Source organism: Carettochelys insculpta, chromosome 10 (assembly GCF_033958435.1).
Source record: "Carettochelys insculpta isolate YL-2023 chromosome 10, ASM3395843v1, whole genome shotgun sequence".
In the NCBI taxonomy this organism is placed as follows: Eukaryota; Metazoa; Chordata; order Testudines; family Carettochelyidae; genus Carettochelys; species Carettochelys insculpta.
Genome location: NC_134146.1, coordinates 47,065,441 through 47,077,950, shown reverse-complemented (window position 1 = coordinate 47,077,950; position 12,510 = coordinate 47,065,441). Strand labels below are relative to the sequence as shown.

Here is a 12,510-nt window from a genome sequence, read left to right as displayed (position 1 = left end):
CCGCAGCCTCTCTGCTCCCCCTCCTGCAGCCCAGTTCCTCCGCCGGACCCGCTCCTGCCCCGTCCTCACCCGACATGTTGGAGCCAGCCATGATGCCGGTGCAGCCGTTGAACATGACGGCGAAGACGGTGCTGAAGCTCATCATGCGCCCCGTGGTGTAGTCCACACCGTAGGCAGCTGCCGGGGCAGAGGGGACACGTAAGGAAGGCCAGCAGCCCCAGCCGGGAGCCGCCCCCAGGCGCCGGCCTGCCCCACAGCCCGTGCGCGCCGGCAGGCAGCCCTGAGAGCGCGTGGCACGGGCGTGGGGCGGCGCCACGCGGAGCTCCCCTAACGGTCGTGGCAGGGCCAGGCTGCAGCCCCTGCCACTAGGCTCCAATGGCACCCACCGGGGCAGTAGCTCTGGAGGGCAGCTTGTGTGGGGCTTGTGGCCTGGAGCTTTGCTGCGGGAACCGGAACCCCCAGGGGAGTCACGGCGAGGGGCCAAGCAGAGCGGGGAGGGGTAAAGAGGGCAGGGGGCAGGCTCAGGGGCAGAGTGTCGGGCGGAGGGGGAGCCAGGCAGGATCGGGCAGGCCGGGGGTTACTGGGCAGGCTGGAGGAGGAGCCAGGCAGGTAAAGGGCCGGGTTGGGTGTCAGGGATGGGCTGGGCTGGGCTGGGCTGGGCTGGGCAGGCCAGGAGGGTGAACGGCACAATCCCACCAACCGGTGGTGATACCAGGCAGGGTCACGCAGGCTGCACTGGGCAAACCCAGGGGGTTGCCAGGCAGGGTCAGGTGGGCCGCGAGCGGGTTGCCGGGGCAATGGCTGTGTGGGCCGGGAGCAGGTTGCCAGGGTGATGGCAGGGCTGGGCAGTGCGAGCCAGGAGTGGGTTGCCGGGGAGATGGCAAGGTGGGCTGGGAGAAGGTTGCCGGGGTGATGGCAGGGCTGGGAAGGGCAGGCCAAGAGTGGGTTGCCAGGGCGATGGCAGGCAGGGCCAGGAGCAGGTTGCCATGCCAGGCTGGGCCAGCTGGGTAAGGGTGTGGCTGGGCAGGGCTGGGTGGGGATGGCCAAGCCCGGCAGGCCAAGTGTGAGGCTGCTAGGCCAGGGGAGAACCAGCGGTGGTGGTGCCCACCTGCCAGGTTGCTGCGCAGGGTGGCGAGCCGGAAGCCGGTGAAGGACCCGTTGACAGCCTGCGAGCCGTTGCCCTCCGTCAGCAGCACCACGGTGGGGCCCACGGCGAAGAAGCTGATGAAGACGGTGGCCAGCACCAGCATGACGACGAGGAAGATGAGGAACGTGGCCTTGGCGTAGATGGAGGCCCCCACCAGGCAGACCAGCAGGCAGGCCAGCAGCAAGGCCGTGCCGTACAGCAGCTCATACCAGTAGCTGCGGGGCAGGACCTGGAAGCTGCTGCTCGTGCTCTGACCTGCCGGGAGACCGGGAGGGTTACGAGGCCCCAGAGTGGGCCTGGCACAGGGCAGCTCCCTGGTCACCCCCTGCCCTGGGACAGGAGCCCAGGTCTCTGCTGGGGCTGCCCCATGGAGCAGCCAATAATGCCAGCTGGGCACTGGGGCCTCTTTCTTATACAGGGGCCTGGCCATGCTGGATGGGGCAGGGCCATTCCCAACAAGGGAGGGGCTCTGCCCCAGGGCCCGTCACACTCCCCAAAGGCAGTGGCAGCCGGCCAGGGGGCTGCTTGGGTGTTCCTGGCCCCCAGAATCATCCCTTCCCTTCTCCTGGGGCCCCCCCCAGCCTTGTGCCATAGGCATCTGCACCCCCCTGCAGAGGCTAAGGAGGGGGTGAGGCAGGGTTGCAGCTCATGCTCTGGGCATTCTGGGGGGGACACACCCCCATTTGAAAGAGACCTTCCCTTCCCAGGCACAGGCAGGTAACCGGGGTGCAGGGAGGGGACCATTCCTGACAGGGAGGAACAGGCTGCTTTGGGCGTTAACCGCTCCCCTTCCCTGCCCCACACTCCTACACCAATGGGGCTGAGCAGAGAGAGCAGCTGCAGGGCTTGGGCAGCCAGGGGGGGAATCTGCAGACAGCTGCTGGGGGCCCTCCCGCGCCTCCATGGGCGACACGACAGGTAGCAGGAGCGCAGGGGATGGCACAGACATCGCTGTGGCCAAGGGCGCTGTGCCGTGCCATGCATGGCCAGAACCCCACAGCCCCTGGGGAGAGGGCAGGACAAGCCCCCATGTAATCATGGGGGGGAAACTGAGGCACAGAGCAAGGATGGGAATCAGGCAGGGAGCCAGTGACAGAGCCAGGAAGGGAGCCAGGGGCTCAGGGCTCTCACTGCATGGTCACAACCCCCTCCCTCCCTGGGCCTGGGAGCAGGGTGGCTCACAGGCGGTCTGCTGGGGCCGAGGGGGCTGCCGGGGATGGGGGAGGGGCTGGGCTGAGCCAGGGAAGGGAAGGGTCCCCCCAACGGACGCCCCTTACCGAGCGGAACCCCGAAGATGTCGACGATGGCCTCCACCAGCCCCAGGATGTAGAGGGCGCTGCCGCAGACGTTGGCCAGGAAGAACATGATACCGATGCTGCCCCCGAACTCGGGGCCGAGGGCGCGGCTGATCATGTCTGCACTGGTGTCAAGGAACGCCCTGGGCTCGGGCTCTCCCTCCGTGGCCTGGGCGAGTGCGGGGAGACGCTGGCTCTGCCGGGCCAGGAAGCAGCACCAGTCCAGCAGGCCCTCGCTCCATGGCATGGGGGTGCGGGAGTGGGGGGCAGCCAGGCCCTTATGCCCATCACAGGGGCTGCCCTGGGCGTAGCACAGCCACAGCACCTGGGTTGGCTCCCAGCTGGCTGCGGAGAGCCGGCCGGCAGCCTTCTGCAGGCAGCTTCCCTTTTCTGAGGCATTGCCAGTGAAGGTGGGTGGGGCCTCCCTCCCACCCCCGGCACCGTGGGGCCGTCTGAGGCCACAGGCCGGCTGGGAGGGGAGCAAACGCTGGGACGAGGGGGATGCAGCGGAGCAAAGCCTCTGCCCGGCAAATGGGCACAGCCCAACCCCTCCGCAGGGTGCTGGCCACGGGACACAGGCAGCCTCTGGCCTGCCCCACGCAGTTGCATGCCAGGGGAGCAGCTCTGCCCAGCCTGGCTGTGACGGGAGGGGCCGTGCCAGGGAAGGATACAGTAGGCTCCGCCGGCGTCCAGCGCCCCGTTGGTGGAGATGGCGCACACCGAGAGCACCGTCATGCCAATGATGACGTAGGCCACCACGAACATGCCCAGCGCCTCGTACAAGCCAGCCTGGCCCACCACGAACCCTGCCGGCAGAGGGGAGAATTAAGGGGAAAGGGAACCCCACCTCCTGCCAGCCAGTTACTGCCCACAGAGCCCAGCCAGCCCTGAGCCACCGGCCCCAGGACAAGCGTGTGGCCTGGAGCCCTGGGCAGACTGGGGAGAAGGGGCCTGTCCCCACCACCCACCCCAAGACTGTGCCCCCCGAGGGCCTGCTCCCCCGCTGTCGGAAGAGCCTTCTTGCTAGAGACCAGTGGGGGGCCGGGGCGGGGGGCTGCTGCTGTCCCCGACTCCTCGCTGGTTGGCTGTACTGAAGAACTGTTAGGGGACTGGCTGACATCGACCCAGATCAACAGGGCTCCAGAGAGACCGTGTGGGTCCGGGAGCCATCGGAGGCAGAGCTCTGCATGGCCCAGCCCGGAGAGCACAGACGGAGCACGGGACTGGACCGGCCTTCTGGTTCTGGAAGAGGCCAGCTGCTTCCCTGGACCTCGTCTGTGTGCGCGGTTCTCTGTGCTGACCTCCAGCCTTCCCGCCTGGCATCCAGCCGGGGGGGTCGCTGCTAAGCCTGGCTGAGGTGCCTGTGGCCCTGCAGAGGTCTCCCCCAGGCCTGGGTCTCAGCTGCCCAGAGGTGCAATCTACATGGCGTACCAGGAACCGAAAGGCACAGGCAGAGCTGAGCTTGTGCTGGTTGGGGAAGAGGCTCCAGGAGCTCCCCGGGCAGGGCTCCCCGGAGGGCTGCAGCCCAGAGCTCTGCCTCGGAGGGGGCCCTGGGGGAAAAGCAGAAGCTGGCTCCTCCAAGGGACTGTCGGAAAGACACTGAGCCTGCGGAGCTGCGGCCTAGGGAACACATGGGGCGCAGCCAACGCACTAGGAACGAAGGGCAACGTAAGGCCCCAGCCCTGATGCGTGGGGGGCCGGGAGCCTGAGCACCCCGGCCCCTGTGCCAAACAACCCGGCTCCGCTGCTCCAGCAACTCCAGCCCTCGCTTGCCAGCGCCCAGCAGGAAAAGCAATGACCATAGCCCATGCACTGCAGCACCCGGCCTGTGTGCAGGGAGAGCCTCTAACCAGCAGGCGCGTGTCGGGGGTGGGGGGAAGGGGAGCACAGCAGCTGTCAACAGCTGCAATGGGGAAACACCACATCACCAGGGCCCATGCCCTGTGTATCTACCCCAGCCCAGTGCCCTGCGGGAGGGAGCCAGCCTCCAGCCGTTCCTGCAGGGACAATGCCTGGCGGCCGGATGCACTCCCGGCCCTCAGAGCGATGGGGGCGGAGGGCACTGGCCCCCCTGTCTTTCTGCTTCAACTACAGCCACTGCTAAGTGCCTGGCCCCCTAGGTCGCATGAGGAAGGGGCAGCTTCCAGCCCCGGCTGCACAACTCCCGTCATTCTGCCACCCCCCCCGCACGCCACGCCACGTTCACGCTCCTGAGCTGGGGAAGGACAACCCCAGCTCCAGCTGGGGCCAGCTGCGGTCAGAAGTCACGGGCACGCCGTCCCGACCGGGCTCTTGCTCAGCCCACTGCTAGCTGTTCGGCTGCAAGCGTGCGCCCCCACCGCATGCTGCGCTGGCTTCGCGCAGGTAGCCGGCTCGGCAGGCTCAGAGAGCCCCAGAGACCACCAGGTCAGATAAGCGACAAGGGCGCCCAGGTTGGGTTTATTGTCAAAGTACCGTCATAGCTGTCAGCAGACGGTACCGAACCACTACATGTGTGTCCCCTGACAATGGCCGTGGCTCAGGCAGGAACGTGGGGCACTGTCCCTTGGCCGGACAGAGCCGGCTCCCCCATGACACAGCTCTACAGACAGGTACAAACAAGTTACACCTCACTCCTGACATACCAGGTTGCCACGTGCTGACGTTACCTAGATACCAGCCACCACCTCGAACCGGTGGTTCGAGCAAAACCTCTCTGTCCGTCACGCTGACATTACATACCCTGTGCTCAGCCTGGCTCGGTGCGTCTGCATTACCTGAGGCCAGTGCTTAGGTACCAAGGTGCTTCTTAAGAGACATTCTGAGCATCCCCCTGGAGTGTGCGTGCAGCCTGTGCCTTGGGCCGATTAGAGATTTACACTAGCAATGTAAAATCCCACTTAGTTAACCAGCAAATGTTAAGTTTAACTGGTTAACTGACTAAACAGGGGAGGAGCAGGGGGCCGCAGTTAACCAAAACCAGTAAGGCTCACCCATTTCAGGTGAGGCTTAGCAGTTAACCCACGAACCATTAACATCCCTGTTGCACGCTATCAGCCCTGCTCCTGCCCAGCGTGCTGCCTCTTGCTCACCGCTTCCCTTGGCTTTATGTTAGCTAAGTCTTGCCCATTGCAAGCCAGGGTTATGTTTTAAGCCCTCATCTTACTACACCAGACACCCCAGGCACTGTGGGGCAGCCAGCGGTGATCAGGTGGGGTCTGGGAGGATTTCATTCCCCTGGTTAGGTTGTATGTAGTCCCTACAGTCCTGGAGTAACTCAAGGTGGGTGCCTCAGTTCCCCTAGGCGTGGCATCAGTGCATAGCGGTGCATGGTCTTCTCACGCACAGGCAAGGGCCCTCCATGCCCTTTGTAAACCAGGTGACACCTTTTTCCCCCAGGAAAACAGGACAAAGGAGTGAGGAGGGGCCTGGCTGGTCTGAATTGGAGCTGGGCTGTGGAGTGGGGCAGTCTCATTTGCTGGAGAGGGAGGAAGGAGGCCAGGGCCCTGGTTCGGGGACCCCTCTGCTCAGGATGGATTGTTCTGACAGCTTCTGGTGTCTGCGCTGAGAAGTCTGTTCTACGCTGCGTCCCTGTCGCCTGACGACCTCCTGCTCTCCCTGCTGGATGAAAGTCACACCTGCCTGCGGATGGGGTGTGGGGCCTGGGGACCCCCAGGCTCTATGACACTGGCCTGGAGGGATTCAGTGCAGGGAACCCCCCAGCAGCTCTGTGAGACTCCCCAGACTCAGGTCACTGTCCCCCTGGATCCCACGCATGAGCAGAATGTGCAGGTTCACAGGACCAGGCCAAGTGTCCCTGGGCCACACTGGCAGACAGCAGTGGTGGGAGGGAGGGAACCACCGCCATTCAAAGAACGCAGCACACCCAGGCTCCCCTGGGCTCAGGCAGGAAGTGGCCTGTTCCACAGAGAACTGGGATGGGCACCAACCAGGTGAGGGATACCAGACCCTGTTCTGCCCCCACCGCCCGCTCAGCCACCTGCTAGCTTTACTTACACCCCAACAAGCTACCGGCAAACCAGGCAGGAGACAAACCCCTGGAATGAGAACAGGCACATGGATAAAACTCCAACCACCAATATTCCCTCCAAAGTTTTTCCACCCATGTGTGGATTTTTTTCCATCCAGGTGCAGAATAAAATGTTTACATGCACCGAGGCGTGTGTGAATGCGCACCACCAGGAGGAACACAAACCTAATGTGCACCACCAGAGGAACACAATGCTAGTGAGCCAGGTGGCGTGGGACTCAGGGAACCCACCAGGAGGAGACCAGTCGGGCATCCCTGGCACAAATTCAGAGTGGGGCTGGCCGGAGTTAGGGGATGAGTCTATCTCCTGTGCAGAATCATAGAGCACTAGAACTGGAAGGGGCCTCAAGAGGTCATCAAGTCCAGTCCCCTGCCCTCACAGCAGGACCAATCACCATCTAGACCATCCCCGATAGATGTCTGTCTAACCTGCTCTTAAGTATCTCCAGCGATGGAGATTACACGACATCTCTACGTAATTTATTCCAGTGTTTAACCACCCCGACAATCGGGAAGTTTTCCGTAATGTCCAACCTCAACCTCCCTTGCTGCAGTTTAAGCCCGTTGCTCCTTGTCCTGTCCTCAGAGGCCCAGGAGGACAATTTTTCTCCCTCTTCCTTGTGACCCTCTTTCAGGTACTTGAAAACCGCTATCCTGTCGCCTCTTAAGTCTTCTCTTTTCTAAACTAAACAAGCCCCATTCTTTCAGTCCTCCCTCACAGCTCACGTTCTCTTTAATCATTCTTGTTGCTCTTCTCTGGACCCTCTCCAATTTCTCCACATCTTTCCTGACATGTAGGGCCCAGAACTGGACACAGCACTCCAACTGAGGCCTAATGAGTGCAGAGTAGAGCGGAAGAATGACTTCTCATGTCTTGTTCACAACACTCCTGTTAATGCATCCCAGAATGGCATTTGCCTTTTTTGCAACAGCATCACACTGTTGACTCACATTTAACTTGTGGTGCACTGTGATCCCTAAATCCCTCTCTGCAGTACTCCTTCCTAGACAGTCGCTTCCCATTTTGTATGGATGAAGCTGATTGTTCCTTCCTAAGTGGAGTACTTTGCATTTGTCTTTATTAAACTTCATCCTGTTTACCTCTGACCATTTCTCCAGTTTGTCCAGATCACTTTGAATTATGAGCTTATCCTCCAAAGCAGTTGCAACCCCTCCCAGCTTGCTATCACCTGCAGACTTAACAAGTGTACTCTCTACACCAATATCTAAATCGTTGATGAAGATATTGAATAGAATCAGTCCCAAAACAGACCCCTGCGGAACCCCACTTGTTATGCCTTTCCAGCATGACTGTGAACCATTAATAACTACTCTTTCAGAGTGGTTATCCAGCCAGTTATGTACACACTTTATAGTGGCCCCATTTAAGTTGTATTTGCCTAGTTTGTTGATAAGATCGTGGAAAACTCTATCAAATGCCTAACGAAGGCTGGGTATACCACACACTGCTTCTCCCTTATCCATTAGGCTTGTTATCTTGTCAAAAAAGGCCATCAGATTGGTCTGGCATGACTGGTTCTTCACAAATCCATGCTAGCTGTTACCAATCACTTTATTTTCTTCCAGATGTTTGCAGATGTACCTGGGACCAGTCTTCAGCTACCTATACACTAGCCCTTGTGGGGGTCTCGGCTACTTCTCCACTGAGCACGGCCAGGTGGTGTACCACGTGAGACAGGGCTGCTAACATCCAGGCTGGGGACTCAGCTTATCTTGGCCAATAAGGAAGCGTTATTTGCTCTTCATAACAAAGAACTCGGGGTCACCCAAGGAAGTTTCAACCAAGCCAAAGGGAGCAGTTCTGCCCCCATCTCACAGGCCACAGCAGAGCTCCTTGCAGGGGGATGCGACAGGCCAGACTAGAAAAGGGGTCTGTCAGGAGTGTGCGGGGCACCAGGCCCTGCCCCCCCTCCGCTGGCAGATGTGACTCTCATTCAGCAGGGAGAACAGAAGGGTTATTTTACGGCACAGAACAGAACTGTCAGCACAGACCCCAGAAGCCGTCGGTACCAGCCACCTTGGGGAGAGGGACCCAGAGGGGGGTCCCCAAGCCGGGCCCTGGCCCCCTTCCTCCCTCCCCAGCCACATGAGGCTGCCCCACTCCACAGCCCAGCTCCAATTCAAACCAGCCAGGCCCCTCCTCCCGCCTTCGTCCCGTTTCCAGGGGACGAAAGGTATCACCTGGTTGCCTGGGTTACAAAGGGCAGGGAGCCCCCATTGTCTACAAGTGGGACGTCACCACACCGAAGCGCCCTGCACCACTACCCACTGAGGCTGTGCCCAGGGAAACTGAGGCGCTCCCCTCGGGTGACTCCAGGACAGTAGGAATCACACGCAACCCAACCAGGTAACCCCTCCCACAGCCCCCTGTATCAGAAAAGAACCAGGTAAGTTCCTGGAGGGCAGGGCAGGTCAGGACGGGCAGGGATGTAACCCCATACTCTAGGTGTCCCTAAGCTCGGACAGCCAGGAGCTGGGCAGGGGCGATGGGCCATGACACTCAGCGACTGGCCTGCTGGTTCGTTCCCTGCGCAGCACCAGCCACTGTCAGGAGACAAACCACCGGGCTGCAGGGACCACGGGGCTGACCCAGGGTGGCCGTTCTGATGTCCTGTGTTTTCGTGGCTGCCCCAGTGCAGCAGCACCGGAGCCAGGGGACATCCTCAAAGGTCAGTGCAGACCCCACTGTAAGCACCTGCTGCAAAGGCTGGGCCCGGACAGGGCAGCTCTCTGCAGAGCACCCGGGAACCCTGCAGCCTGTGCAGGCCCCAGAGGGAAGGCACTAGGCTGCTTGGATGCCTGTTGACAGCTCTGTCCCCAAAGCCCCAGGCACACGGCCTGCCACGGGGTCTGGGCAAATCACACCCACCCCAAGGAAAGGGCCGGGGGATTCCAGCCAGGAAGGGAGGCCGGGGCCAAACGGGGCACCTATGTCCCCTGTAAGCTGAGCGCTCGTGCGGCCACCCAGGAGAGCTTCAGGTGCCGCCCAGCTGATTCGCAGAGCGCCCACAGCCGGCGGAGTGTGTGTCTAGGGTGGCGCACATAAAACTTATTCTACCCCCGGACGCAAAAAATTAGAAGGACCATTGCTGGGCACCCAGGCCAAGGCCTGGAGGGGAGGCAGCCTAACCGCCCTTGTCATTTCTGTGCAGGGAGCCTGCAAAGCCTCAGAAACGCAGGGAGAGACCAAGTCCACTGGGCTTTCTCCACACGGCCAACTGCCTCCCTCCCTTGCACCATCCATCCCCCAACCAGGCCAGGATTGCTCCCTCCCTCCCCGCACAAACCGGGCCAGGATCCCTCCCTCCCCTCCCTGCCCCAAACCAGGCCAGAATCGCTCCCTCCCCCCCCCACCACCCAGGCTCAGATTCTGCTCCGGGTTTCAGAGCCGACGCCCAGGAGAGGAATGAGATCTGTGACAGGGCAGCGGGGCGAGCACTGGCCTGGTTCCCGGATGGGTGCCAGGCGGGGCAGCTACTGTTCCCACAGCACAGGCTGCCAGGTGCCGTGCCCAGCCCACTTCTTGCTGCGCTCAGCAAGGGAGAGAGCCCCGCTGGCATCCTAGAACCCGCGCCGCTCTGGGAGACTCACCCTTTGCTGCAGGGGCAGAGCACGGGGCTTCTGGAGCTGCAGGGGGAACCGAATTCTACCATCGGGACAATGAACCGGCCCAATGAGCCATGTTGCAAGCCGGGGACTGCCCGGGAGCAGGGCTCCCCTCCCCCAGCACGCTCTGGTACCCCACTAATTAGACTGCAGACCTCACAGGGCAAAGCCCCACAAGGCTCCCGCCATCCCGGGACGCCGACATGGGGCAGAGCGCGCGCCCGGTGCCCCCATCCCAGGACGCAGGGCGCCAGAGGGTCCCCTCCTCCCGCCTCTGAGCATGAAATCGACCCTGTTCCGTAACTTGCAGAGCTTCCCCGCAGGCCAGCAGTGCGCAAGGGGCGCCTTTCCCACCCTGGAGCCCACGCCAGCCGCACCCACGTGGCTTTTCCCACTGTGCAGCCCAGAAACTAGCTCCAAAGACTCCCTCCTCGCAGGGCTGCCCAGACCACAGCAAACATCCTCTGGGGAGACAAAAATTCCCAAGTGGGGCTTTAATAACCAGGACTGGTGTGATGGGGTTCTGGGGTCCCCCAAGCTCTGCACCCTGTCCGCAGGCAGGAGAGTCTCTCACTCAGCAGGAGAACAGCAGGTTTATTAGCCGACAGGACACAGCATCATACAGAGGAGTCAGTGCAGCAGGCAGAGACAGCCAGTCCCATCCATGTTGAGGAGAGGAGGCCCCGAGGGGCCCCCCGAGCTGGGGCCTGGCCCCCTCCTTTGTCCCGCTCTCCCTCAGCCCAGACTAACTGCTTCACAACTCCCAGTTCCAATTCAAACCCCTCAGGCTCCACCTCCTCCTTTGTCTGCAGTACAAAGGTGTTACCTGGTCATCAGGGTTACCCTCAGCAGGAGCCCCACACCCTCTGTGAGCCACTCACACACACAGGTATCCCCCACTCCATCACAACTGGGAAGGGTTTGAGACACACTCGCTAAACAACAGATTAAGGGGCCTGAGGGGGAGAACCCCAGAGAACCAGAGCTGGGAGGCATCAGAGCCTAAAAGCCTTCACTGCTCAGCTCTGCCAACTTACAACAAGGGAGGTAAACACAGCTGCAGGTGGCCGGGCCAGCAGGATTGCCTCACAGGAAGTTAATCAGGCATCCGCCTGGGTTTCCCTGCAATTCAAGGCTGATCATAGGATGCAAACAAGGGACCAAACAGCCTCGGTGCTTTGGGGAAGAAGGAAGAACGCTGCAGCCCCGGGGAAGGCCGGAGCGCTCGTGGGTGGGAGAGCCCACCCTGCAGTCACGGGTGTGCAGCAGCTCCTGTCAGACAGACCCCAGCTGGCTTTAATCCAATGAGTAGGAACCGGGAGAGCGGGGAGGTTTGGTGAGAAGTTACCGGCGGCCCTGCAGGGGCTTGTGCAGCCCGTTCCAAACCACACAGCGCTCCAGCGTCCAAGCGAGCTGGGTTAAAGGCCCCCCAACATTGCAGTACGGGGTTGGGGGTCTGTGATGGAGAGAGAGAGCAGCTCCCAGCGGCTAAGGGTGACCCCCTGGGGCTGTAACCTAAGCTGGCAGGTAACACCTCTGACCTGAGCAAAGCAGGGAGGAGCCGAGCTGGGTTTGAATCAGGGGCAGCAGTTAGAAGCTGGGGGGAGAGAGATGGAAGGCAGCCAGCCCAGCTACAGGGAAGCTGCACCCCAGCTGGGGCACCCCTTGGGCTCCTCTCCCCAGGATGGGTTGGAATGACTCTCTCTGCCTGCTGCACTGACACCTCTGTGCTGAGCTGGGCCTCTGTCGCCTAATAAACTTCCTGTTCTACCCGCTGAGTAAAACAAAAGCCGCCCAGTAGCACTTTAAAGCCTAACAGAATAATTTATCAGGTGATGGATGAGCTTTCGTGGGACAGACCCACTTCTTCAGCCCATAGTCTGGTCTGGCCTGGCCATGGTCTGCCCTACGAAAGCTCACCACCTAAGAAATTGTTTTGTTAGTCTTTAAAGTGCTACAGGACTGCTGTTTGGTTTTGATAGAAGACAGACTAACAGGGCTACCTCTCTGTTACTCCCTGCTGAGTGACAGTCACTGCCTGCGGACAGGGTGCAGTGCTTGGGGACCCCTGAACCCCATTACAGGGTCCCATCAGCGCTGCCAGAGGATCAAGCCCTTGTGGTTTCACTGGGCAGGGCTAGGACACCAGAAGTTGATCAGACCCTGCACTGGGCTCCCGCCAGTGGGAATCTCAAGCCCCCCTGCAGCGGAGCCGAGCCCTGGGGGTGCATGAAGGCAGCCAGGGGCAGCAACGTGGCTCTTGGGACGGCAAAGATGGGCCTGGCAGAGCAGGGAGAGGGCATGATTTGCAGCAGTGGCTGGAAGAGAGACGCATGGGCAGCAGGGGAGGGCAGAAGCCCAGGAGCTCTGGGGAGGAGCGTCCAGAAAGGGTGAGGAACACAGGACACAAG

At 61.3% G+C, this 12,510-nt stretch overlaps 1 protein-coding gene across 1 annotated transcript in view; it reads right to left on the bottom strand.

Annotated features, from left to right (window-relative positions):
- Positions 1-12,510, bottom strand: part of LOC142018262 (solute carrier family 12 member 9-like) — a 44,751-nt gene that overhangs the window by 29,819 nt on the left and 2,422 nt on the right. The window contains exons 2-5 of the mRNA XM_075003900.1: positions 3,114-3,248; positions 2,425-2,562; positions 1,109-1,402; positions 70-177 (exon numbers count right to left, since the gene is read on the bottom strand). Of these exons, the coding sequence (XP_074860001.1) occupies positions 70-177; positions 1,109-1,402; positions 2,425-2,562; positions 3,114-3,248 (675 nt within the window). The remainder of the gene's footprint in view (positions 1-69; positions 178-1,108; positions 1,403-2,424; positions 2,563-3,113; positions 3,249-12,510) is intronic.